Source organism: Panulirus ornatus, chromosome 25 (assembly GCF_036320965.1).
Source record: "Panulirus ornatus isolate Po-2019 chromosome 25, ASM3632096v1, whole genome shotgun sequence".
NCBI classification, from domain to species: domain Eukaryota; kingdom Metazoa; phylum Arthropoda; class Malacostraca; order Decapoda; family Palinuridae; genus Panulirus; species Panulirus ornatus.
This window is the reverse complement of record NC_092248.1, coordinates 9,468,808-9,494,926: the sequence shown is the minus strand read 5'-3', so window position 1 is coordinate 9,494,926 and position 26,119 is coordinate 9,468,808. Positions and strand designations below refer to the sequence as shown.

The 26,119-nt window shown below is 37.2% G+C and overlaps 1 protein-coding gene across 1 annotated transcript in view; it reads left to right on the top strand.

Annotated features, from left to right (window-relative positions):
• rdx (BTB/POZ and MATH domain-containing protein rdx) overlaps positions 1 to 26,119 on the top strand; it is a 67,168-nt gene that overhangs the window by 10,950 nt on the left and 30,099 nt on the right. The window contains exons 2-6 of the mRNA XM_071677749.1: positions 4,222 to 4,510; positions 11,199 to 11,367; positions 17,145 to 17,296; positions 17,939 to 18,066; positions 19,985 to 20,162. Of these exons, the coding sequence (XP_071533850.1) occupies positions 4,222 to 4,510; positions 11,199 to 11,367; positions 17,145 to 17,296; positions 17,939 to 18,066; positions 19,985 to 20,162 (916 nt within the window). The remainder of the gene's footprint in view (positions 1 to 4,221; positions 4,511 to 11,198; positions 11,368 to 17,144; positions 17,297 to 17,938; positions 18,067 to 19,984; positions 20,163 to 26,119) is intronic.

Genomic DNA, 26,119 nt, shown 5'->3' with positions numbered 1-26,119 from the left:
TGTAAGTTCTCCGTACCATTTGATCTGTTTAAGAAGACAAGAAAATAAGAAAGTATTTTGTCAGTGCCCTTTGCTTGCTGATGCATATTGACACAATGTCCCGAGCGTTAGAAAAAAAAATAGTCTCCCCCCAAATACCCAGGTCTTTAGTGCCCTCATCGTGTTTGCTGAATTTAATCTTCGCCTCGTGAATGATGGGTGTTTCATGAGAACGATGTAATGTGACCCATGGTATGGGTAGTTTAGCCTCTCCTCCGACCGTAAATCGTCGGGTTAAATGCCAAGCTGGACTATCACGTAAGAGTCGTACCGTCGTGCTTATGAAAGGATCGTACCGTCGTTCCGAAGGGTCGTACCGTCTTGCGTGCTCAAGGGCCCAAAGCGTAGTTGCGGGCACCGAATCTCAAATCATGGCATCGCACGGGAGGCGACACTCATAGGAAAATGGTTCTTGAATGACCGTTAAATTGGCTGTAAACTTGTACAGCGGCCCAAGATCAACATTGTACACCTGGCCAAGATCAACATGCTCATCCTGATGTGTTTGTAGTGTAAGCTTCCCTGAAAATGTGCACCTCCGGGATGTATTTATGAAGACTTAAGTATTGTCACTTCGTCAGTCGCTTCGCCTGGACTTCGGTAATGTTAATGGCACGAAGAAGGTCTTATAGATTTCCCACGTTTAAATAGATTTTCCTTTTTTTTTGTTTCCTTACATCTCGTGACTTAGATTTATTATGTTTAAAGCTATTCTATAACCAGAATCTATATTTTTTTTCCGACCACAGTTAAGCGCGCAAGTTTTTTTTTTTTTTTTTAGAAGGATTAAGCTGCAGGTAGAGGGAACGGATGAACGAGAGAGCAGCATTGGAACCCAGCTCGTCCATCTGTAAATAGGATCAGGGTGCCCTTTTAAGATGAACCTTGTGATCAGGCGGGTCAGACACTCTTGGGTGGTCGGTAGGAGCTCAGGAGAGAGAGAGAGAGAGAGAGAGAGAGAGAGAGAGAGAGAGAGAGAGAGAGAGAGAGAGAGAGAGAACGGAGGTCGGAAGGGGTGGGGTGAAACAGATATAGCGTCGCTACGGTATGAGAGAGAGAGAGAGAGAGAGAGAGAGAGAGAGAGAGAGAGAGAGAGAGAGAGAGAGAGAGAGAGATTCCTCTTCCTGGTATTTCAGCTGTTCCGAGAGTAGTCAAAAGGTTACGCAGCAGTGTTTTTTTTTTTTTATGTGTGTGTGTGTGTGTGTGTGTGTGTGTGTGTGTGTGGCACTTCCAAGGGATCAGATGTATATGATACCTGTAACCAAGCGGTTTATGCGTGTTTGGCCGGCAGTCCAGGATTAGGCAACGTGAATTCAGTTTCAGTACTTTATTCCGTGATAGATGAATGGGATCCTAGTGTTGTCACTAGTGTAAGATGGTCTAAATGAACCTTTCTTTTAGAACAGAGTTGTTGGGAAAGTATAGGTATATATATATATATATATATATATATATATATATATATATATATATATATATATATATATATATATACTATTGAAGTATGTTCATAAGTGGAAAAATTTCTGTGATTTCCGCAGTGTACGCATTCCTGGCAACTGATGTTATGGGCGCAGGACCCGGCAAATTGGACGTTACTGGTAAATTCTAAGAAAATTTGAACTTCACATTAACTTTGGATAACTGTTAGAAGACCTGTACAACATTTTTGCCTTGGGAACTGAGCTTGTTCGCCGCTGGCGCACGCACGAAGAAACTTTTTTTTTTCCTGTTAACATAATCATATTCCGTTATTTGTTTTCATAAGACTATCATTATCTCATCAGACGTAAGAAGATAGACTAACTGTTACCTTAAACACCTTTAAAACTGCTTTATAAATCCTTACTATGGTTGATCTCGGGCGTGATTGTAATGTAGTGTAGGTAGATTCTTCTTTAAAAGCCGTTCCAGTAGATTGGATATGTCGTTATCATTTCGTCATATCTCCATCTTTGATTCTTAGGAACGAAGACGGAATTTGAGCAAAGGGCGTCTTCATGGCCCATGGGTTTAGTGGCCTGACCTTCGTCATGACCCTGAATGATCAGGGGGTCATAGATCGGTCCATCATACGCTAGGACCTTACCGTCAGTGCTCAGCGGGTCGTACCGTCGTGCTCAAAGGTCGTACCGTCGTGCTCAAGGGGTCGGGCGTTCTTGCTCAAGGGGTCGTACCGTTCGTGTATCGTGTGGCAGAATAGGGTATAGTGGTCATTCCTGCCTGGCCTACAGTTCCATCAGTCGCTCATGTATTGATGAGAATACATTTCATTAGTTTATGTACCCGTATGATAGTTATAATTAAAGGTAATTTTGACGAATTACATGATGTGTTTAACGTTATGCCATACAGCTTATGGCCATATTTTAAAGGTAGAGATGTATAGTTACAGTACCTATATTGCTATATATTATATAGATGTTAATTTATGGTTATATTTATATTATAACATGGTGGCAGTCTGAGTTGTTAGTTGTATGTTAACTTGGGATTAAGGTTGTATGGTAACGTAGAGAGGTGGAGTTATTTTTTATAAACATTGTCGGACGCTGTCTATAGATTCAGTTGTGGTAGTAGCACATTTATGCGTTATTACTTGAGTTAATGCGTTAGCACTGGTGGCATGCGTTAATGTTAGTTGTGTGGGCTAGTCCCGGACGTATACGTTGGCACTGATGGTATGCGTTAGCACTGAGGGTACGCGTTAGTGCTGAGGGTATTCTTTCATACTAAAGTGCGTTATTATTACTGAGGGTATGCGTTAATACTAATGTGCGTTATTGAGATGCGTTCGTAGGGAATCTTAGTAAATGGGGAGGGGGGGGGAGACTCCCAACGCAGCTGTATTGCCGTTCAGTTGAGCTCAGTAACACAGCTGTATTGCCGTTCAGTTGGCTACGTTGCCAGGGGGAGTATTACTGTCGCCCTTACTCATTTGTGATGAGAGACTTTTCTGTACAGTGTATACGAAGCGAAGGGAAAGAGTGGATGGGTGTTACAGGAGTTACCAACGGGTGTGGCTTGTGAATGAAGAGGACCTATCGTGTCGTGTCAGTGGGATTGGCAAGCGACGAGAAAGCGCGCACGTCTGGGCGGCCACACCAACGCTAAACTTAACAGCCTTATTAAATCCTGTGTGATCGCTGGGGAAGCGCGCGCGAGTTGTTTTGGCCGTTCGGAACTCGCAGGCCTAAATGACCTTCCTCATAGGTCGATGGGAGTAAAACCCAACATTTCGTTAACAAGACCTGTCGTGTGTGGGAGGCTTGCCTGCCGCTATGACCTGAGGGATAACTTGTGTATGTCTGGGCAATGTTTATTTTTGAACCGGATGCATGTTGGAAATCAGACAAAAAAAGAAAGAAAATACTTATGTTCGTAGTTAAAAGCAGAGTTTACTACGATTATAAGTAGAAAAAAGTACCTTGCTATTACCTTACAAAATTGTTCGAAAAAATAGAAGTACCTTGCTATTACTTTACAAAATTGTTAGAAAAAATAGAAGTACCTTGCTATTACTTGACAAAATTGTTAGTAGTAGGTTATAGGATACTGTGGAATGGATGTTATTTGTGGTTATTGAGGGCACTTGGGTTAGTGGTGGGGTCGTGTGATTACTAATGGACAAGAAATTCTCGGACGTGGTGTTAGACCCTCTGAGCATGACTGACTTATCATTTGCTAATCCTTACGAGTCAGGTCAAAAGGTCAAGGTCATGATACCCAAGGGTCGTGGGGTCGTGCACAACAGGGTGGTGGTTTTAGGTATGTGTGTGTTTTGTTGTTGTTGTTGTTGTTCTTGTCAGATGAATAGTCATGCAAACGGAAGTCGTTGTGTTGTTAAGATATCCACTTGTTTTGACGATGTTGTGGTTGTGACGACAGCATGGTGTTGCAGGTGTGTTGAGTGTCACTCCACTGTTATCATTTTGCAGGTGTGCAGTGTTGTAGGAACGTTTGTGTTACAGGTGTGTAGAATGCAATACTTTAGTACTCGAGTTGTAGGTGTGTTGAGTGTGATACTAAGGTTGATTTTTGTGTGTTGCAGGTGTGTAGAACGTAATACTAATGTCAGTGCTTGTGTTGCAGGGGTGTAGGGTGTAATACTAATGCCAGTGTTTGTGTTGCAGGTGTGTAGGATGTAATACTAATGTCAGTGTTTGTGTTGCAGGTGTGTAGAGTGTGGGGAGGCGGGTCGGGGTCGGGGCTGTGTTGGGCCGCGTCAGCCGCCACGGTGGAGTCGAGAGGCGGGAGCTCCGGCGGCGCGTCGGGGGCCCTGCCGCCCCAGCCCCACTCCAACAACAACCCCCCGCCCCCGCCCCCGCCCCAGCAGCAGCAGCAGCAGCAGCAACCCCCTCCTCCGCCCCAGCAGCAACCACCCCAGCAGCAGCAGCCTCCCCAGCAGCAACCTCACCAACAGCAACCTCAGCCGGCACAGCAGCAGCCGCAGCCAGCCATCGCAGCAGCCGCTCTTCCAGCTGCCGCTGCCGCTAACGGGCAGGCACAGCACGCGCAGCAGCAGCAACAGCAGCCTCAACCCGCGCCTAACGCCGCCAGCGGCCACCCACCTCATCTTCCTCAGCAGCACCAGCAGCAGCAGGCAGCGGCGGCGGCTGCAGCGGCAGCAGTCGCAGTAGTGGCAGCTGCAGGCGCCCCGCAACCCCACCAGGGACCGCCACCTTTAGCAGCTGCAGCAGCGGCAGCGGCGCACGTGGCAGCGCCGCACGCGGGCGTGCAGCAGCAGCAGCAACAGCAGCAGCAGCAGCAGCAGCAGCATCCAGCTGTGCCTCACCAGGCCCACACACCCCCTACCAACCACCCAGCTCTGGGTAAGTCCAGCTGTCCCTCAAACATTTACTGTAAACATTTTAGAATTTTTTTTCGGAAACTTTGATGTGCAAATTGAGATTTTTATACACAAGCTCTACAAGTCAGGTTATCGATTAATTTTCCTGTATCTACGAAGGATTTCATGAACACGTTGCATCTCCATAAATCCTGGGAATTAGTTAAGGTATATTCAGTATATAAAAGGGTCTTGCATACTGAGAATTACTTTTTTTTCTTGGACCCCAAGAAGAATGTTTATCTACGCCGTTCATGTGAAAACTAGGTTTGAATACAACTGAAGCGCTGAGATATTTGGGTAATGATGAGGTGCAGATTGCATTTCTGACTGTAGTCACAGAAAATGGTATATGTTACGTCAATTTACGGTCATGTATGAGTAAAACTGACAATGAAAAGTTAAAGTTAATCGTATAGTATATTCAAATTTTGAAATTTCGATTCTCAAGAGAATTAATTGGGCCCACAGTGAGGTGAGGTGTCTGCAAGATACAGCATTACTTGTTGTATTTGGCCACACACACCCATCAGTAGGCATAAATTAATGGTGCCCCATGCGCTTTATACCCAGACCATAAAACAAACTCATTAATGCATTCGTAAGACCTGACAGCATAATTGATCACGTCAGCTCAATCTAAATCACAAGATATTGCGTTATAGTCTTGATTGTAGTGCTAAAGTGTATCGTTTTCCTCAATAAGACGCATCATACGATTTTTAATCATCTTCCTCTCACTTTTCTCAGTAGTCCATTCCTTTGTGAATCTGGGTATTTGATTCTTGTCAGTATAATATTTTTATACGTTCATGGTTGTAGAAGAGGAGTGACACGTTTATTTTTTATTTATATATATCGTATAAAATGAACTCGTAGTTCACCAACTCTTCGGACAAAGCCGTAGCTTTACATTGTATATTCCTTTGTTTTATTTAGTATTATTATTATTTTGTGTTTATAGCCGGTTTTTTTTTTTTTTTTTTGGGGGGGGGGGGTCCAGCGACATTCTGAGATCAAGAGTGTAGCAAAGAACGTTTGTAGTTGTTTATTAACTTTGTTTGAAATGTTTGTAGTTGTTTATTAACTCTGTTTGAAATGTTTGTAGCTGTTTATTATCTCTGAAATGTTTGTAGTTGTTTATTAACTCTGTTTGAAATGTTTGTAGTTGTTTATTAACTTTGTTTGAAATGTTTGTAGTTGTTTATTAACTTTGTTTGAAATGTTTGTAGTTGTTTATTAACTTTGTTTGAAATGTTTGTAGTTGTTTATTAACTTTGTTTGAAATGTTTGTAGTTGTTTATTAACTTTGTTTGAAATGTTTGTAGTTGTTTATTAACTTTGTTTGAAATGTTTGTAGTTGTTTATTAACTTTGTTTGAAATGTTTGTAGTTGTTTATTAACTTTGTTTGAAATGTTTGTAGTTGTTTATTAACTTTGTTTGAAATGTTTGTAGTTGTTTATTAACTTTGTTTGAAATGTTTGTAGTTGTTTATTAACTTTGTTTGAAATGTTTGTAGTTGTTTATTAACTTTGTTTGAAATGTTTGTAGTTGTTTATTAACTTTGTTTGAAATGTTTGTAGTTGTTTATTAACTTTGTTTGAAATGTTTGTAGTTGTTTATTAACTTTGTTTGAAATGTTTGTAGTTGTTTATTAACTTTGTTTGAAATGTTTGTAGTTGTTTATTAACTTTGTTTGAAATGTTTGTAGTTGTTTATTAACTTTGTTTGAAATGTTTGTAGTTGTTTATTAACTTTGTTTGAAATGTTTGTAGTTGTTTATTAACTTTGTTTGAAATGTTTGTAGTTGTTTATTAACTTTGTTTGAAATGTTTGTAGTTGTTTATTAACTTTGTTTGAAATGTTTGTAGTTGTTTATTAACTTTGTTTGAAATGTTTGTAGTTGTTTATTAACTTTGTTTGAAATGTTTGTAGTTGTTTATTAACTTTGTTTGAAATGTTTGTAGTTGTTTATTAACTTTGTTTGAAATGTTTGTAGTTGTTTATTAACTTTGTTTGAAATGTTTGTAGTTGTTTATTAACTTTGTTTGAAATGTTTGTAGTTGTTTATTAACTTTGTTTGAAATGTTTGTAGTTGTTTATTAACTTTGTTTGAAATGTTTGTAGTTGTTTATTAACTTTGTTTGAAATGTTTGTAGTTGTTTATTAACTTTGTTTGAAATGTTTGTAGTTGTTTATTAACTTTGTTTGAAATGTTTGTAGTTGTTTATTAACTTTGTTTGAAATGTTTGTAGTTGTTTATTAACTTTGTTTGAAATGTTTGTAGTTGTTTATTAACTTTGTTTGAAATGTTTGTAGTTGTTTATTAACTTTGTTTGAAATGTTTGTAGTTGTTTATTAACTTTGTTTGAAATGTTTGTAGTTGTTTATTAACTTTGTTTGAAATGTTTGTAGTTGTTTATTAACTTTGTTTGAAATGTTTGTAGTTGTTTATTAACTTTGTTTGAAATGTTTGTAGTTGTTTATTAACTTTGTTTGAAATGTTTGTAGTTGTTTATTAACTTTGTTTGAAATGTTTGTAGTTGTTTATTAACTTTGTTTGAAATGTTTGTAGTTGTTTATTAACTTTGTTTGAAATGTTTGTAGTTGTTTATTAACTTTGTTTGAAATGTTTGTAGTTGTTTATTAACTTTGTTTGAAATGTTTGTAGTTGTTTATTAACTTTGTTTGAAATGTTTGTAGTTGTTTATTAACTTTGTTTGAAATGTTTGTAGTTGTTTATTAACTTTGTTTGAAATGTTTGTAGTTGTTTATTAACTTTGTTTGAAATGTTTGTAGTTGTTTATTAACTTTGTTTGAAATGTTTGTAGTTGTTTATTAACTTTGTTTGAAATGTTTGTAGTTGTTTATTAACTTTGTTTGAAATGTTTGTAGTTGTTTATTAACTTTGTTTGAAATGTTTGTAGTTGTTTATTAACTTTGTTTGAAATGTTTGTAGTTGTTTATTAACTTTGTTTGAAATGTTTGTAGTTGTTTATTAACTTTGTTTGAAATGTTTGTAGTTGTTTATTAACTTTGTTTGAAATGTTTGTAGTTGTTTATTAACTTTGTTTGAAATGTTTGTAGTTGTTTATTAACTTTGTTTGAAATGTTTGTAGTTGTTTATTAACTTTGTTTGAAATGTTTGTAGTTGTTTATTAACTTTGTTTGAAATGTTTGTAGTTGTTTATTAACTTTGTTTGAAATGTTTGTAGTTGTTTATTAACTTTGTTTGAAATGTTTGTAGTTGTTTATTAACTTTGTTTGAAATGTTTGTAGTTGTTTATTAACTTTGTTTGAAATGTTTGTAGTTGTTTATTAACTTTGTTTGAAATGTTTGTAGTTGTTTATTAACTTTGTTTGAAATGTTTGTAGTTGTTTATTAACTTTGTTTGAAATGTTTGTAGTTGTTTATTAACTTTGTTTGAAATGTTTGTAGTTGTTTATTAACTTTGTTTGAAATGTTTGTAGTTGTTTATTAACTTTGTTTGAAATGTTTGTAGTTGTTTATTAACTTTGTTTGAAATGTTTGTAGTTGTTTATTAACTTTGTTTGAAATGTTTGTAGTTGTTTATTAACTTTGTTTGAAATGTTTGTAGTTGTTTATTAACTTTGTTTGAAATGTTTGTAGTTGTTTATTAACTTTGTTTGAAATGTTTGTAGTTGTTTATTAACTTTGTTTGAAATGTTTGTAGTTGTTTATTAACTTTGTTTGAAATGTTTGTAGTTGTTTATTAACTTTGTTTGAAATGTTTGTAGTTGTTTATTAACTTTGTTTGAAATGTTTGTAGTTGTTTATTAACTTTGTTTGAAATGTTTGTAGTTGTTTATTAACTTTGTTTGAAATGTTTGTAGTTGTTTATTAACTTTGTTTGAAATGTTTGTAGTTGTTTATTAACTTTGTTTGAAATGTTTGTAGTTGTTTATTAACTTTGTTTGAAATGTTTGTAGTTGTTTATTAACTTTGTTTGAAATGTTTGTAGTTGTTTATTAACTTTGTTTGAAATGTTTGTAGTTGTTTATTAACTTTGTTTGAAATGTTTGTAGTTGTTTATTAACTTTGTTTGAAATGTTTGTAGTTGTTTATTAACTTTGTTTGAAATGTTTGTAGTTGTTTATTAACTTTGTTTGAAATGTTTGTAGTTGTTTATTAACTTTGTTTGAAATGTTTGTAGTTGTTTATTAACTTTGTTTGAAATGTTTGTAGTTGTTTATTAACTTTGTTTGAAATGTTTGTAGTTGTTTATTAACTTTGTTTGAAATGTTTGTAGTTGTTTATTAACTTTGTTTGAAATGTTTGTAGTTGTTTATTAACTTTGTTTGAAATGTTTGTAGTTGTTTATTAACTTTGTTTGAAATGTTTGTAGTTGTTTATTAACTTTGTTTGAAATGTTTGTAGTTGTTTATTAACTTTGTTTGAAATGTTTGTAGTTGTTTATTAACTTTGTTTGAAATGTTTGTAGTTGTTTATTAACTTTGTTTGAAATGTTTGTAGTTGTTTATTAACTTTGTTTGAAATGTTTGTAGTTGTTTATTAACTTTGTTTGAAATGTTTGTAGTTGTTTATTAACTTTGTTTGAAATGTTTGTAGTTGTTTATTAACTTTGTTTGAAATGTTTGTAGTTGTTTATTAACTTTGTTTGAAATGTTTGTAGTTGTTTATTAACTTTGTTTGAAATGTTTGTAGTTGTTTATTAACTTTGTTTGAAATGTTTGTAGTTGTTTATTAACTTTGTTTGAAATGTTTGTAGTTGTTTATTAACTTTGTTTGAAATGTTTGTAGTTGTTTATTAACTTTGTTTGAAATGTTTGTAGTTGTTTATTAACTTTGTTTGAAATGTTTGTAGTTGTTTATTAACTTTGTTTGAAATGTTTGTAGTTGTTTATTAACTCTGTTTGAAATGTTTGTAGTTGTTTATTAACTTTGTTTGAAATGTTTGTAGTTGTTTATTAACTTTGTTTGAAATGTTTGTAGTTGTTTATTAACTTTGTTTGAAATGTTTGTAGTTGTTTATTAACTTTGTTTGAAATGTTTGTAGTTGTTTATTAACTTTGTTTGAAATGTTTGTAGTTGTTTATTAACTTTGTTTGAAATGTTTGTAGTTGTTTATTAACTTTGTTTGAAATGTTTGTAGTTGTTTATTAACTTTGTTTGAAATGTTTGTAGTTGTTTATTAACTTTGTTTGAAATGTTTGTAGTTGTTTATTAACTTTGTTTGAAATGTTTGTAGTTGTTTATTAACTTTGTTTGAAATGTTTGTAGTTGTTTATTAACTTTGTTTGAAATGTTTGTAGTTGTTTATTAACTTTGTTTGAAATGTTTGTAGTTGTTTATTAACTTTGTTTGAAATGTTTGTAGTTGTTTATTAACTTTGTTTGAAATGTTTGTAGTTGTTTATTAACTTTGTTTGAAATGTTTGTAGTTGTTTATTAACTTTGTTTGAAATGTTTGTAGTTGTTTATTAACTTTGTTTGAAATGTTTGTAGTTGTTTATTAACTTTGTTTGAAATGTTTGTAGTTGTTTATTAACTTTGTTTGAAATGTTTGTAGTTGTTTATTAACTTTGTTTGAAATGTTTGTAGTTGTTTATTAACTTTGTTTGAAATGTTTGTAGTTGTTTATTAACTCTGTTTGAAAAAATGGGTAAGGGGAAGGCGAAGCGGAATGGACCCGAAATACTTCTGTGGAAGGAAAGGCTGGGAAAGACTAGTTCAGTCAGTGTAACAGGTGTATAGTATGGTGAGGTGGGTGCTTTTGGGCAAGGAAGGAAATAAGGGAGAGACCAGAGTTGTGTGCGAGTCGGGAGAGACCAGATTTGTGTACGTGAGTCAAGGAAGATAAGGGAGAGGACCATTGTAAGTGGGTCAGGGAGGAAGAAGAAGGTAAAGGAGGGACCAGAGTTGCCTGTGAGCCAGGGAGGATAGGTAAGGTAAGGGGGCCAGGGTTGTGTGTGGGCCAGATAGGAAAGGTAAGAGAGATCAGAGTTATGTTTAGGTTAGGAAGAAGGTAATAAGAGATTACTGTTGTGTTCGGATGATAAGTGAGAGAACAGTAGTGGGTGGGTTGGTTTCAGGGTGGAAGATAATGAAGGGGAAACATACAAGGGATAAATTGGGATGAAAAGGCAAAATCTTCACCATCCCGTGGGATTTGGTAGATCAGAAATCATTAATATATTATGGTTTTGGAGTACTGTCTTGAAAATTGTATATGTACATTTTTCCCTCCTACAAAATCATGTATTACCTTTTGGACGTAAAATGACCACAGGTGTGTTTTGTGTATTAATGACATGGTAATTGTTGTAGTAGACTTTGTTATATTATATAAATTAACGAACGCTTGTGTCTTGCAGGTGAAGGTGATAAAGTTCAGTTATATGTGGACTATCAATAACTTCAGCTTCTGCAGGGAGGAGATGGGCGAAGTCCTCAAGTCCTCTACCTTTTCTGCCGGTGCCAATGATAAACTTAAATGGTGAGTACCTCTCGTTTTCTGTGGGTCTCAGCGATAAGCTCCGTTGGTGGGTACCTCGTTTTCCTCGCGAGGGATACACTGCTCTATTATTATTATTATTATTATTATTATTATTATTATTATTATTATTATTATTATTATTATATCACTTTAACTTATTATGACACCCCATAACGTAAGCGTGTAAAAATACTTTCACGTTCTTTTGAATGTACACTTTAGCACACATTTTATTTTATCATAGTCTTATAAGTATTTAGCTTCGGAACATATTTTTAACGAATCAATTTTCTTGAATTGGTATAGGATGCGACTGAAGGTAAAGATAGAAGCGGGAATATAGTGTTTGGGTGAGCGAGTGTACAAGAGTGGTAGTTTTGAAGTGAGAAAACTGTGATGTATTTTTGGAGGATTTGTATCGTGTCAAAACTGATATAATTGGGAGGATTTCTAGCCGATAAACTGTAGTTCTGACCGAGACGAGTATAGCATCTTTCGCTCGAAGGCCCAGATAGATTTTTAGGAGTGATCGTGGTAGTTTCCTGTGTACGCAAGGTTGGCAAACGAGAGGTGGCAGGACGTGGCGCTGGGGAGACAGGAGGTGGGACATGGCGCGGGGGAGACAGGAGGTGGGACATGGCGCGGGGGAGACAGGAGGTGGGACATGGCGCGGGGGAGACAGGAGGTGGGACATGGCGCGGGGGAGACAGGTGTGGTGTGGGCTTATTCAGGGAAGCAAGAGACCCTTGACTCATTCCCTCCACCAGTACGTTTCTGTACGCGTCAGGGTGGGGAAAATAGACACACACTGTTTACCCTCTCCTTCCAGCGGTTCGTGAAAATTGAAGACCGTGGACCATTTGTCAAGTCTTGCCTTTTTTTTCTATCCAAGATGTAGATTGAATTAAATTTAGATTTGAGTTATTGATACCCCCTGCTCTGTAGAATGAATAGTTGGAAAATCCTTGTTTCCTTTGAACATCATTGTCTTATTGTTAGATTGTTAATGTGTTAGAAATGCTCGAATTTTAAGAATGGGTACAGTGGACCCACATCACGACGCTAGTAATAATTGATTGAATAGCCTTGTTCGAGTTAGTTAGAACATCTGTAATTGTGTGAGTAAATCTACACGGAAGGAGAGATGGTGTGTTTTTTTTCAAAGTGCTGATGTTTTACATGATATCGTTGGCGTATATGGCCTAGGCAGAAGCATGATCCAGTCATAACCATCTTGAATGAAAGTTAGCAAAACGTCGCATGAGGGGGGAAAAAAATAAAAGATAGCTCCCTCAGCAGGAGGAACACAACTGAGATTGTCACAACTTATTAACCAGGTGAGACTGAGCCGATGTTTTGCTGTGCCCATTCTTTGCTGGCGTAGTTTGGTGTAAACCTCACCCCCCTACCCCCCTCCATCCAAGCAACCCCTCCCCCTAAGCCCTGGCAAATGAATGAGAATGCTGGTGAACACGTCACAAGCCCCACGGGGACAAATTTGATGACAAAGCGCGTCTTGGCGGCGACCATATATAGAACAAGTTGTTTTGGGATGACGAATGATTAGGCGGCGTAGCCTAGTCATTCGTTGCGTACGGTCAGGCTGATCATTTTGAAATGCAAACGTTCATCCGAGAAAGAAAGAAACAAAATTAATGCTTAAGAGTTCGCTAATAGTGCCAAAGGCTTGGGAGGGTGCCAGCCTGTATACTATGAATGTGAACTGTGTGTGTGTGTGTTGGGGGTAGATGGTGGAGGAGGGAGTATGGCGATGAAGGACGCGGTGGGGCTAGAAAGAAATTAGCCGGGAGGATGTAAACAGGGTAGGGCCGCTCGAACTGGCCGAGAAGAATGGAGCGAAGCGGAATAGGTCAGCCCACATGAGGAGAGATGAGGGGTAGTACACTCAGGGTTGATATAGGAAAGACTGATGGAGATAAAGAAGGCAGGTAGTACACGGGGAAAAGGTTAGTTTTAAGAGGAAGAGCTCACGTTGCGCTGTTTTAATGACGGAGGATCCAGTCAAGGACAAGCTCTTAACGAAGACTGGCCCTGAGTGAGAGCCATAAAGGGGATAAAGAAATAAACAAATAAGGAGAGTAGTCAGGTTTTGGGGGTTGTAAATAAAGTGATTAAACTGACTTAGGGAGATAACTACAAATGGTTTTGTTAACGCCTTTTACTGGAACAGTGACCATACATGCATGTCTGTCTTCCTGTTGTTACTGATGCCACAATTTTCGAAAAAAAAAAAACATATATGATTTGTAAATGCGTTTTGATAAAAGTACGTCAAGCTTCCATCTTCACTTTATGAGTGTGAACCAGGGAATGTCTCTCTAGAACATTTAGTGTTCGAATTAATGTTGATTTCAATATGGAATGTGGTGTTCGAACATTTCTTGCTGCCTCTAGCAAATTTACTGTTCGTCAAGTGTTATCCCCATTGTAGTTATTGCTCTCGCCAGAAGATAAGAGCTTGCTGATAGTGTCATACTCATCGACCCCGCCTTGGTTTGGCCCCCGGGCGACCACTCTTCCTCCTCCCTTTGTCTTGAATTGACCAGTGTTGGTTGTGCGAATGTGTTAGGAAGCGAGTCCTCTGGAGAGGGTGTGTGTGTGTGTGTTTGTGTGTCAAGTGCAGGCGATGAGCGTGTAGATAACGCGTGACCTCTCTCTCCCGCCACGCTCTCTTATGTCGTTCATCCAGTACTGTCATTTTTCCGTCGTTGCTAGCAATCTCACGTGATGTTTAATATGATAATCATGTACACTGTAACTCTTGTACAACTATTATATTGCTGTAGAGGTTAGCCTTACTGATGTCACTTAGTACTACTTGTCACTGTATCCCTAACAAGATTTTCATACCAGTTTTTAAAAGAGTGCACCAAACATGCCACTTGTAAACCACTTCAGTATGTCCCATTAGGTCTCACATCACCCGCTCATTACTCAGGCTGTTAGTGGCATCTCATGTCAGCATGGACTAGCCTTCATCACTGTCTCCCACTGCCATATATACTTCCTGTGGTGCACTAGGGAAGTCTAGTGCAAAGAAAGGCCGACGGTTAGTTGGTGAACGCCTTTCCTAGGATTATGGTCTGCGTTCTACTCTTAACGGAATCGATTTTGCCACTGTAAAGAGTGATTTAAGTGTAGGATTTTCCTATTTTTTCACTCTTAAGCCGATCCTTCGATTAATGATGTGGAGTTTGCAAGAAAATAGGTGGTGTAAATACTAGTATTACAAAAGCAAACGAAATCCGCGTATTTTAAGGCTGCTGAAGTCTTGCAGATTCATCTTGATTAAATACGTATAAACTGTGCCAGGAATCATTTAGATCGGAAGGTAAACAGGGACTTCAAATGTTTATAAAGATGCAGATTAAATAAGCATCAGTTTGATATATATATATATATATATATATATATATATATATATATATATATATATATATATAATATATATATATATATATATATATATATATATATATATATATATATATATATATATATATATATATATATTTATATACAAACTCGCCGAACATGTTTACTAATCAAGGATTCTGACGTCACAGTGCATGGCGGCCGTTACGGGAATGCATCATTAGCGAAAGATGCTGACAACTTTTCATGTATTACATCCTCATTCGGTTTGTATGTTGACATACAAACTGAATAAAGCTTTCAAGAATCCGAACAGTGGCCTCGTATTTGTTTTACTCAGGTAGGTCACTGACAGTGCCCTAACATATAAAGGTTTCATACACTAGGCAGAATATCAACAGACGGTAAGACTGATACATTTAAACTTGGCATGATATTACAGCCTTTAAATCTTCGCGTGTTGCCGACATTTAAACCGTTTAAACCCCAGCGCTTGATCACTCGAACTGACTCTTTGTAATGCTCGGAGGTGAGTCTTCCATTACCATTACTCCCCGGAAATACCCCGTATTGTGTGGTTCATGTAACATGCAGAAATGTTAGTTGATTATTATCGTCTAAACCCAAAACACTTATTTGTTTACACTGCTTAAGGCTGGAGCCCAAGCTTGTTTACGTTGTTTAGTCAGGCTGGACCAGCCCAAGCATGATGAGTGCATGGTGTCTTCTTAAAAAGGTTGCCTTTGGGTAACTGAGCTTGCTAGTTAGAATCTGGGTAACATACGGGTATCTGCAATGCTTCTGGGCAGGTAGGAAAATCAGACCACGAGAGTTCCAGGGTAACGCATACCAGACATCTCCATATAGTTCAGGAGGAGTACAGCAGTGTTAGGATTAAAGGTCTCATCTCAGATTTCTTTGCTTTGCTTTTCTGTATGAGGATAATACTTTTGTTTTCAATTTTATGTATTTCTCGTCATTCTCTTCCACTCTCGTAGGGGATTCATATATATATATATATATATATATATATATATATATATATATATATATATATATATATATATATATATATATGCTTAATTGTGTCCTCTTTTCATGTGTGGTTTGCTACATCTGTCACGTTTTGCTGTGCATTGTGATTCTATTACAGTAGGAGTCCTTTACCCTTTGGCTTAATCTTCCATAAGATAATGTGTTGCCATTTATAGTATTTTTTTTTACAAAACGTCCTTCCAGTTTATATTTGCAGCTAGATCATTAATCACATTCCCTTTGAATTTGTTCATAGAAAATCATTGCTCAGTCTACTGATGTCTTTTATTGCTTTATCGTATTTTTATCCATTTCCATATTAAACATTATGCTGATGTTATTTCCCATAATATTTTTATCTGAAACTCTTGTTCTTTTAACTTTTTTTGTCTGAAAAGTACTTGAATACATATAGAGAACATTTGTTGTGTATTTCTATTTTTTATATGGTTTACCTGGTCTAGATTGATTGAATAACATGAAGTACCTTTTTTAGTTGGTCTCACTCATATAATCCCTTGTTTTAAGCCAATTCTTAGACGATTACCAATTTAGAGATAGCGCTATTAATATATGAGGTAATGGCACTCATTTGTTCATATCCACTGTCTAGTTGTGTATAATACACTGAAGCCAGAGCCTCCCTTCTACATCCAGGCCCTACAGACTTTTCTGTGGGTTTTCCTCACCACTTCACAGTCTACCTGTATGCCATGTTACTGCAGTTCATTTTATCCCGGGGATGCATCACAGCCTCCAGCATGATCAGGTCCCAATAACTTAATTTCTTTCTATCTTTCCCTTTCATCCATAGCTTCCCCCTCCCCCCCGTTTTTTCGATCCACTTATGTTACATATACTTTGTCATTCTGTCCTCACTCTTCCTTTCCATATGTTCCATTTAAGGACTCCGTGCTCATCTGTCTCATATATACTCCACCTACTACCACACCTCTCAGTCATTCCTTATACCACAAATTGTCCTCAAACACTTTTTGGCATTCTGGATAGCACCCATCTTTCAGATATAAAAATACCAGTTCCACACATTACAAGACCTCTCTCATGCCTAAGGTGAATTTTCCATACATAACACACTGAACGATATCCTCGAGCACTTACTCCTCATTTGTCCTGTAATGACCCCAGAAATACAAACACACGTTTATCGGTGTACTTCTTGACCTGTAGTGCTTTTCAGAGGAAACTGTTTGCTTTCTGAGCCTTATGGGAGCCCCATAGAAAGGGAACCAGGGGCAGGAAGATAATATAAGATAGAGATGCTGTAGTAGTTGAAAATTTTCTTTGATTTGATGTGTTAAAAAGTTTTGCTTTATTGATTTCAGGTGTTTACGTGTTAACCCTAAGGGTTTGGATGAAGAAAGTAAGGACTACCTCTCCCTGTACCTCCTCTTGGTTTCCTCCAACAAGTCAGAAGTTCGAGCCAAGTTCAAGTTTTCTATACTCAATGCCAAAAGAGAAGAAACTAAAGCAATGGGTTAGTTGAATATGCTTATATTTTGTGGTTTTGAGCTCGAATATTTTGTTGGCTTGCGCAGTATTGTATGTATTGTAAATAGATTAAGAAAAATGTTTTGTAATTGCACTGGTAGTTAAAGATAACATGACATGGTTGGGGAGAATGAGATTTACTTAAGATATAGATATTTGGATATTGGTTAAGGAACAAATTGAATGCCAGGTAATAGACCAAATAGGAAAAATACACTTTTGAAATTATAGAGGAAAATCAACAAGAGGTTATGACAAGAAACAAGTTAGAAAAGATGTAGAAAAGTATGTTGAGAGTGGTGGCTGAATGGATGAAGTTCTTCATTAATATTTAGCTCAGCAAGCATTACTATCGCCATGACCAGTTCTTTCTCTAGCAATTGCTCATTTTCTCTTTAGTTTTTTTTTACTTTTAATAATGTAAATTGACTTTGACAAAACTATAGATGATTTAGGAACTTTATTTTCCTTTTTAGTGCTTTCACTTAAATTTTTTAGGAACAGTAGTCAACATCCTTAGTCTTGAGAGGCCAGTTTGCTGTCTGGTTTCCTGACATATTTTTTTTGTGTGTATTCATGTTAAATGTATTTTGCATTTTTCTAAAAGACTATATTCTATTCCAAACAGAAAGTCAACGAGCATATAGGTTTGTGCAAGGCAAGGACTGGGGATTTAAGAAATTTATAAGGAGAGATTTTCTTTTAGATGAAGCCAATGGATTATTACCAGATGACAAATTAACTTTATACTGTGAGGTAAGCCAATCTTTCAGTGTATGTCTTGCTTAACTTTTGCTTGAAAGTCATCAAGGTTTTCCATTTCTCTGAGAAACACTTTTAAGATTATATTTTGGTCAAAAGATATAATTTTATATTGATCACGTATCATTAGATTTGTGGAAACATGTTTTGTCTGTGTGTAATTGATCTTTTCATTGAAGCCCATAAAAATTGTATGAAGGATTTTTCTGCTTGTTTGGATGTTATGGAAAACCTTGACCAGTCTTTCCCAAGCCTTCAAGTAATGACATTGTTCTTAAGATATCAATACAGTAGAGCAGTAACTTGTCCTGCATCTTAAAGTAATCTAGAAAAAAAGTTCAATAGTTTTTCTGATTTAAAATTTAGCCAGTCTCGTAGCTTTGAAAAAGAAGATTTGAACTGTAACATGCATGTACACACATTTTGAAATTTTTAAGGATAAATTCAGTTTTTCTCTTCAGTGCTGGATGAACCAAAAGTATTTTGATTTTTCATATTGTTGTAGACACTCCTTCCATGCCCAGGTCTGTGTTTTAGGTCATGTCATTAAAGCATAAAAGTTTAATAGAATATTACAAGAAAGCATTGGAATACTATTTTTAGGTTACAAGTGCAAACAAAATCATGCTGTAATCTCAAATTGCTTTGTATGAATAAGGGAAGCTGAACAAATATGACTGGTTATTTTATCACATCATCCATGAACTTTGCTGAATCATTAAATTTCAGAACTTAGCATGATTAAACTCAAAATTCAGTTTGGAACAGAATCCAGTTATTCTGTAATCACATGAAAATATAAGTTGATCATTGGTTTTGATAAAGCATTATACTGTTGATAAAGTGAACTGCATTATCACGTGAATATCCAGGGCTTCAGTTTGCAATCATATTTTGTCCAAGCTTTGATAAACTTGGTGATTAGAAAGGATACCCATGTCTATTACAAATATCACTGTGTACCTCAAAATTTTTCTAGACCAAGAACTTTCAAAAAGTCATTTGATTTTCATCGAACATGATTATCATGGGAACACACATCTCTCTACTGTCTATTTTCTACATCAGTAAACACACGGAGTTTGTGTTAATTTCTCTACTTGTGGGAATACTCTGTCTTTTTCTTTCACACTTGATTGCCATTTTCTGGTTTTCTAATTTCTTGTGTTAATGGGGTAGTGCCCAATCGGTATCTGTCATGTATAATGCACTAAAACCATTGTAATGCACATGGCAATTAGAGAGAGGCTGTGAGCAAATTAGGCCATTTCTTTGCCTGTTCCTTGTGTAACCTTGGTAACTTGGGGATTGTCAAACCTATGAAAAAATCTAATGACAGAACTTTTGAAAATTGAAATTAAGTTGAAATACAGAGACTGACACACATACAAGTCAGACACATGCCAATTCATGTTTCACAAATTAAAGGTATACAATTGATATGATTGGTCACTTGGTACATTGTTTTTACTTGACTTTGAGTAAAGTCAAGTTACTGAAAAAATGACAGGACTTTGAGTAAAGTCAAGTTACTGAAAAAATGACAGGCTTATAATGACCTACTGGTGTTAGCACAGATGTAACCTGTCAAGGGCATGGAAACTTGTGTCTGCCTAATTTTTCAAGAAACTTAAGAAATAATAGAAATTTTTATTTATCCATCTTTGATCAGTTAAGTAGTGGTAATATAAATTGAAAATGCAGTTGAACTGACAAGAGTTGATGCTCTACTGTGATATATAATGTGAGTAGAATAACTCACTCTTTCTCTCCGTCGATGGTTTTGGGTAATAAGTCAGATTCAGCCAAAGATAAGTAGTCAAGTTTATCTAGATTATTTGATAGAGTATATGAAACAAGTCATGGTAATGGCTTCCTCTGTACATCCTCCCTGAAGATCCAATGTGCGCAGGTCTCGGTGGTTGCAGACAGCGTAAACATCTCGGGACAGAGCAACGCCATACACTTCAAAGTCCCAGACTGCCGCCTTTCTGACGATCTCGGGGGTCTGTTCGAGTCACAGCGGTTCTCAGATGTAACACTTTCAGTGTCCGGCAGGGAGTTTCAAGCGCATAAAGCCATTCTTGCAGGTAAGTTATTAATGATTTTACGCTTCTTCATTTGTTGTGTAATGGATTATATCTCACCATTGATTTAGACCATATTATGGGATTTCACTTTAATTTGGGTAGTGAAAGTCTTGTTTCCAGAAGTATGTGAATGCATGATTAGGAAAAAAGATCTGGGAGGTTAAAACCAATTTTTTTAGGCATGCTGTAAAATATGCCCCAAAGCCTAAGAAATAATTAAAAAGAAATAATAGTCATAGAGGGTTTTTGAGGAAGTGAAAAGCTTGCTGCTGGAAAAAAAGTAGTATTTATGATAGAATGAAGAAGAGAATTATGAAGACAGTACCCCACCTTTGTGCTGGCATTGGCCACACCATTGCTATGTAGAGTTGTTAGGGTACTTTAGAGTTCAGTTAATGGCGGAGGTGCACAGGCCACTTACTTTTTAGAGGAGAAACTGAACTATCTGCAGAATGCCATAGGGAAAGTGGATAAAGAGTGCTGGGAGATTGGGAAAAATAAAGAAAGTTATAACCGCCCTTAGACATGAGAGCATTTGCCCATATGTGGATGAAGTAATCCTTAGGATAACTGCTAAGAAGAGAAGAACTTCAAAACCTTAATGAGGGGTAGTAGCTATTTATTATAGTCATGCTGAGCATGTTTATTGCCTTCTGTGATGGAATTAATGCCATCAGAGAGAGATTTGTAATAAGAGATTAGTATTGTAAGCTTTAATTAAAGCTAGATGTGCCATTTAAGTACATCCTCTCTGCACCCAAATGTATGTTACAGGTCTCCTACATATATACAGACATAATTAGAACCATATTTGTATGTTTGCTTTTTACTTTTTACAGTATGGTGGGTTGAATTTTGCATGTATCCATTTGTGTGTAACAAAACATTTGAAAAAAGTAAACATTTATTGTACTTGTGCCTCTAAAGTATAAAAAACAGTAATAGCTTGATGAATTACTAACATAAGTAGCCCCAATATTATGTAATTGTGGTTAATGGTTTCACTTTATCACCCTCTGTCAACAGAGGAACATAGATTTTTCCTGTCATGACTTTCTACTTTTAAGACATTAAAGTAAGTTGTGGCGTCAATTTTCAACCAGTTACCGAGCAAATGTCTTTGCATTGTGGTGTAAACATTAAGATTGTTGCACTCTGCACCATGCCACCCTCACGTTTCTTTGCAGGGCCAGTATGTTGTTGTAGAGTACATTCTTGGCAAGTTTATATGTGCTTCATAGCTGTAATCTCAATCTTAAGTCAGAAATATCCCACAAGTGACAAGAGTGAGCTTTATGAATGTAAAAAATCAAAGAAAAGCATCACACCAATTGGAAGTAAATGATTTGAACCATTTAGGTGCCAGCAATTGAGCAGTAGACATATGAGTGAGCAAAGTTGGCCTACTTCCCATGACCTTAATGCATGGTAATACAGGCAAGATTAGAGAAGGTATGCATATTGTGACATCTTTGAATATAACCAGAACACGTCATAATAGAATCAGCTCCATTTCATATTGTTATTGAAAAGACGGTGGTGGATTGATGAGATTTAGAAATGGTGTGGAAATAAAGAAAAAGACACGGTTGATTGCTTGAAAGGAATGTACCAGTGGAAGTTCGGCAAAGGGGGAGGGAAGAATATAAGAAGAGCAAGAAAAGCGTGAAGAGGAGCTGCAGAAGGTTTTAAGTGTGTTTTGAGATGTGTGTAAAGCTAAGGTGATTGAAGGTAAATGCAAGTAAAAGTAAAGTCGTTTGAAAGGAAATATAGCAAAAGTGTAGATTTGGCAGAGTCCTGTAGAGTTTGAAAAGGAAGTATAATAAATTGGAAAGGAGACTTGTGTGAAGAAGTACCAGGAGAGATTGAGTGCAGAATGAAAAAAGGTGAGAGCAAATGACGTAAGGGGACTGGGGAAGGAATGGGAGGTATTTAGGGAAGCAGTGATGGCTTGCGCAAAAGATGCCTGTTGCATGAGAAAGGAGGGAGGTGGGCAGATTAGAAAGGGTAGTGAATGGTGGGATGAAGAACTAAGATTGTTAGTGAAAGAGAAGAGAGAGGCATTTGGACAATTTTTGCAGGGAAGTAGTGCGAATGATTGGGAGATGTGTAAAAGAAAGAGGCAGGAGGTCAAGAGAAAGGTCCAAGAGGTGAAAAAGAGGGCAAATGAGAGTTGGGGTGAGGGAGTATCATTAAGTTTTAGGGAAAATAAAAAGATGTTTTGGAAGGAGGTAAATAAAGTGCGTAAGACAAGAGAACAAAAGGGAAACATCAGTGAAGGGGGCTAATGGGGAGGTAATAACAAGTATTGATGAAGTGAGAAGGGGATGGAGTGAGTATTTTGAAGGTTTGTTGAATGTGTTTGATGATAGAGTAGCAGATATAGGGTGCTTTGGTTGAGGTGGTGTGTGAAGTGAGAGGGTAAGGGAGAATGGTTTGGTGAACAGAGAAGAGGTAGTGAAAGCTTTGCGGAAGATGAAAGCTGGCAAGGCGGCAGGTTTGGATGGAATGCAGTGGAATTGATTAAAAAACGAGGTGACTGTTGTTGTTGACTGGTTGGCAAGGATATTCAGTGTATGAATGGTTCACAGTGAAGTGCCTGAGGATTGGTGGAATGCATGCATAGTGCCATTGTACAAAGGCAAAGAGGATAAAGGTGAGTGTTCAAATTACAGAGGTATGAGTTGGTTGAGTATTCCTGGGAAATTATATGGGAGAGTATTGATTGAGAGGATTAAGGCATGTACAGAGCATCAGATTGGAGAAGAGCTGTGTGGTTTCAGAAGTGGTAGAGGATGTGTGATCAGGTGTTTGCTTTGAAGAATGTATGTAAGAAATACTTAGAAAAACAGATGGATTTGTATGTAGCATTTATGGATATGGAGAAGGCTTATGATAGAGTTGATAGAAATGCTCTGTGGAAGGTATTAAGAGTAATATGGTGTGGAAGGTAACTTGCTTGAAGCAGTGAAAAGTTTATATCAAGGATGTAAGGCATGTGTATGAGTAGGAAGAGAGGAAAGTGATTGGTTCCCAGTGAATGTCGGTTGTGGCAGGGGTGCATGATTTGTCCATGGTTGTTTTGTTTGTGGATGGGTTGTTAGGGAGGTGAATGCAAGAGTTTTGGAGAGAGGGGCAAGTATGCAGTCTGTTGGGGATGAGAGGGCTTGGGAAGTAAGTCAGTCGTTGTTTGCTGATGATACAGCGCTGGTGGCTGATTCGGGTGAGAAACTGCAGAAGTTGGTGACTGAGTTTGGTAAAGTGTTTGAAAGAAGAAAGCTTAGAGTAAATGTGAATAAGAGCAAGGTTAATAGGTTCAGTAGGGTTGAGGGACAAGTTAATTGGGAGGTAAGTTTGAATGAAGAAAAACTGGAGGAAGTGAAGTGTTTTAGACATCTGGGAGTGGATTTAGCATTGGATGGAAGCGGAAGTGAGTCACAAGGTTGGAAGCAGAAGTGAGTCACAGGGTTTGGGAGAGGGTGAAGGTACTGGAAGTGTTGAAGAATGTGTGGAAGGCGAGAACGTTATCTCGGAGAGCAAAGATTGGGTATGTTTGAAGGAATATTGGTTCCAAAAATGTTATATGGTTGCAAGGCGTGGGCCATAGATAGGGTTGTTTGGAGGAGGGTGAATGTGTTGGAAATGAAAGGTTTGAGGACAATATGTGGTGTAGGGTGGTTTGATTGAAAGGGTACGAGAGATGTGTGGTAATAAAAATAGTGTGGTGGAGAAAGCAGAAGAGGGTGTATTGAAATTGTTTGGCCACATGGAGAGAATGAGTGCGGAAAGATTGACAAAGAGGATATATGTGTCAGGTTGAGGGAACGAGAAGTGGGAGACTGAATCGGAGGTGGAAGGATGGAGTGAAAAAGATTTTGAGCAATTGGGGCCTGAATATACAGGAGGGTGAAAGGCATGCAAGGAATAGCGTGAATTGGAATGATGTAGTATACGGGGCGACATGCTGTCAATGGATTGAACCAGGGCATGTGAAGCATCTGGGGTAAACCATGGAAAGTTTTGTGGGGCCTGGATGTGGAAAGGGAGCTGTGGTTATGGTGCATTACACATGACACCTAGAGACTTAGTGTGAACGAATGTGGCCTTTGTTGTCTTTTCCTGGCTCTACCTTGTGTGCAGGGGGAGGGGGGGTGCTGTTTCATGTGTGGTTGGGTGACGATTGGAATGGATGGAGGCAACAAACATGAGTGTGTACATGTGTATATATGTATATGTCTGTGTATGTATACATTGAAATGTATAGGTATGTATATGTGTGTGTGTGTGTGTGTGGGCATTTATGTATATACATGTGTATGTGGGTGGGTTGGGCCATTCTTTTGTCTGTTTCCTTGTGCTACCTCGCAAATGCGGGAGACAGCAAATAAGTATGACAATATAGAATAAAAAGATAATGAATTGTGTTATAAATACAGGGGAAGAAAGAGTGGAAGAGATGACACAATTTATGTATTTGGGAGCTATCTTGAGTAAGTTTGGTGATATTGGAGGTGAAGTAAGGGAGAGAGCAGTACAGGGTAGAAGAGTCTCTTGGTTCCTTGATAGAATAATGAAGGGTAAAGGTGTAAGGATGGATGTGGAGATAGGGTCAAGGGACAGCATAGTCCTCCCGATCCTGACCTATGCAGGTGAAACATGGACGGGTTTACTTACAGAAATGAACTATTCTGTCAAGCATGTGGTATGACCAGACAGAATGAATAAAGAAATGACAGTGTATGAGATATTTGGTATGGCTTGGAATGCAAAGGGAATGAGTTGTGGAGTTGTAGAATGGGTGAAACATAATACTTTGACACGGTTTGGGCCTGTGGAAAGAATGCAAGATTGGGTGTTTACTATGAGAGTGTATGATAGTATGATTAAAGGGGTTGGTGTTAGAGGAACATGGGGAAATATTGGTGCAACATGGGGAAATATTGTGGAAGAATATTGTAGGGGTAGAAATGGGAGAAGAATTTTTGGAATGGTGTATGTAAGGGAGGCATGCAAGGACTGGGATGAGTATAGTCTTTTTCCATTGCCACTCCTTTGCTCAGTGAATATTGCAAAGGAAGTTTGTTTTCATGAACTTAAGGAGTTGCTAACATCATGCAGAGAAGTTTTGTCAAGTGAAGGTTTATTGGAAGTACATAGAAGCTTAGGAAGAAACAAATCTTTCTGAAACAATCCTGGCATTTTGAACTTAAGAGTACCTGTCACAAGCTGTAGAGCTTATTGAAGAAGCAACGGGTACTTACAGCACACATGATCTTTTGATACTTCATAGTTCCTATGTAACAAGGTTGATTGCAGATCTAATTTTGTTTTAAATTTAAGACATTTATTAACAGAGGAAAAGTGGGTTAAGTTTTTTAATACTTGTATGCCATTTTTGTTAGTGAGGTAGTGCCAAGTAAGAAATATTGTTGATAGTCTCTCTAGTCTCTCTTAAGAGTACCTGTCTCAAGCTGTCGAGCTTATTGAAGAAGCAACGGGTACTTACAGCACACATGATCTTTGGATACTTCATAGTTCCTATGTAACAAGGCTGATTGCAGATCTAATTTTGTTTTAAATTTAAGACATTTATTAACAGAGGAAAAGTGGGTTAAGTTTTTTAATACTTGTATGATATTTTTGTTAGGTAGTGCCAAGTAAGAAATATTGTTGATAGTCTCTCATTAGATATAGCAGAGATATTGATATGAATGAAAATGTTGGTTTATATAAATTAGATAACCTTATAAGGTAATGTTAAGAACAGAGGACTGAGCCTCAGAGGGAAGAAATCCTCACTTGGCCCCCTTCTCTTGTTCCTGTCTTTGGAAAAGTAAAGCCAGAGTGGAGGATTTCCAGCCCCTGCTCCCATCCCTTTTAATCACTTTTTTACAACACAAAAGGAATACGTGGGAAGACTCTTTCTCCCCTTTCCCTAGGCTTTATTATGTTTGATC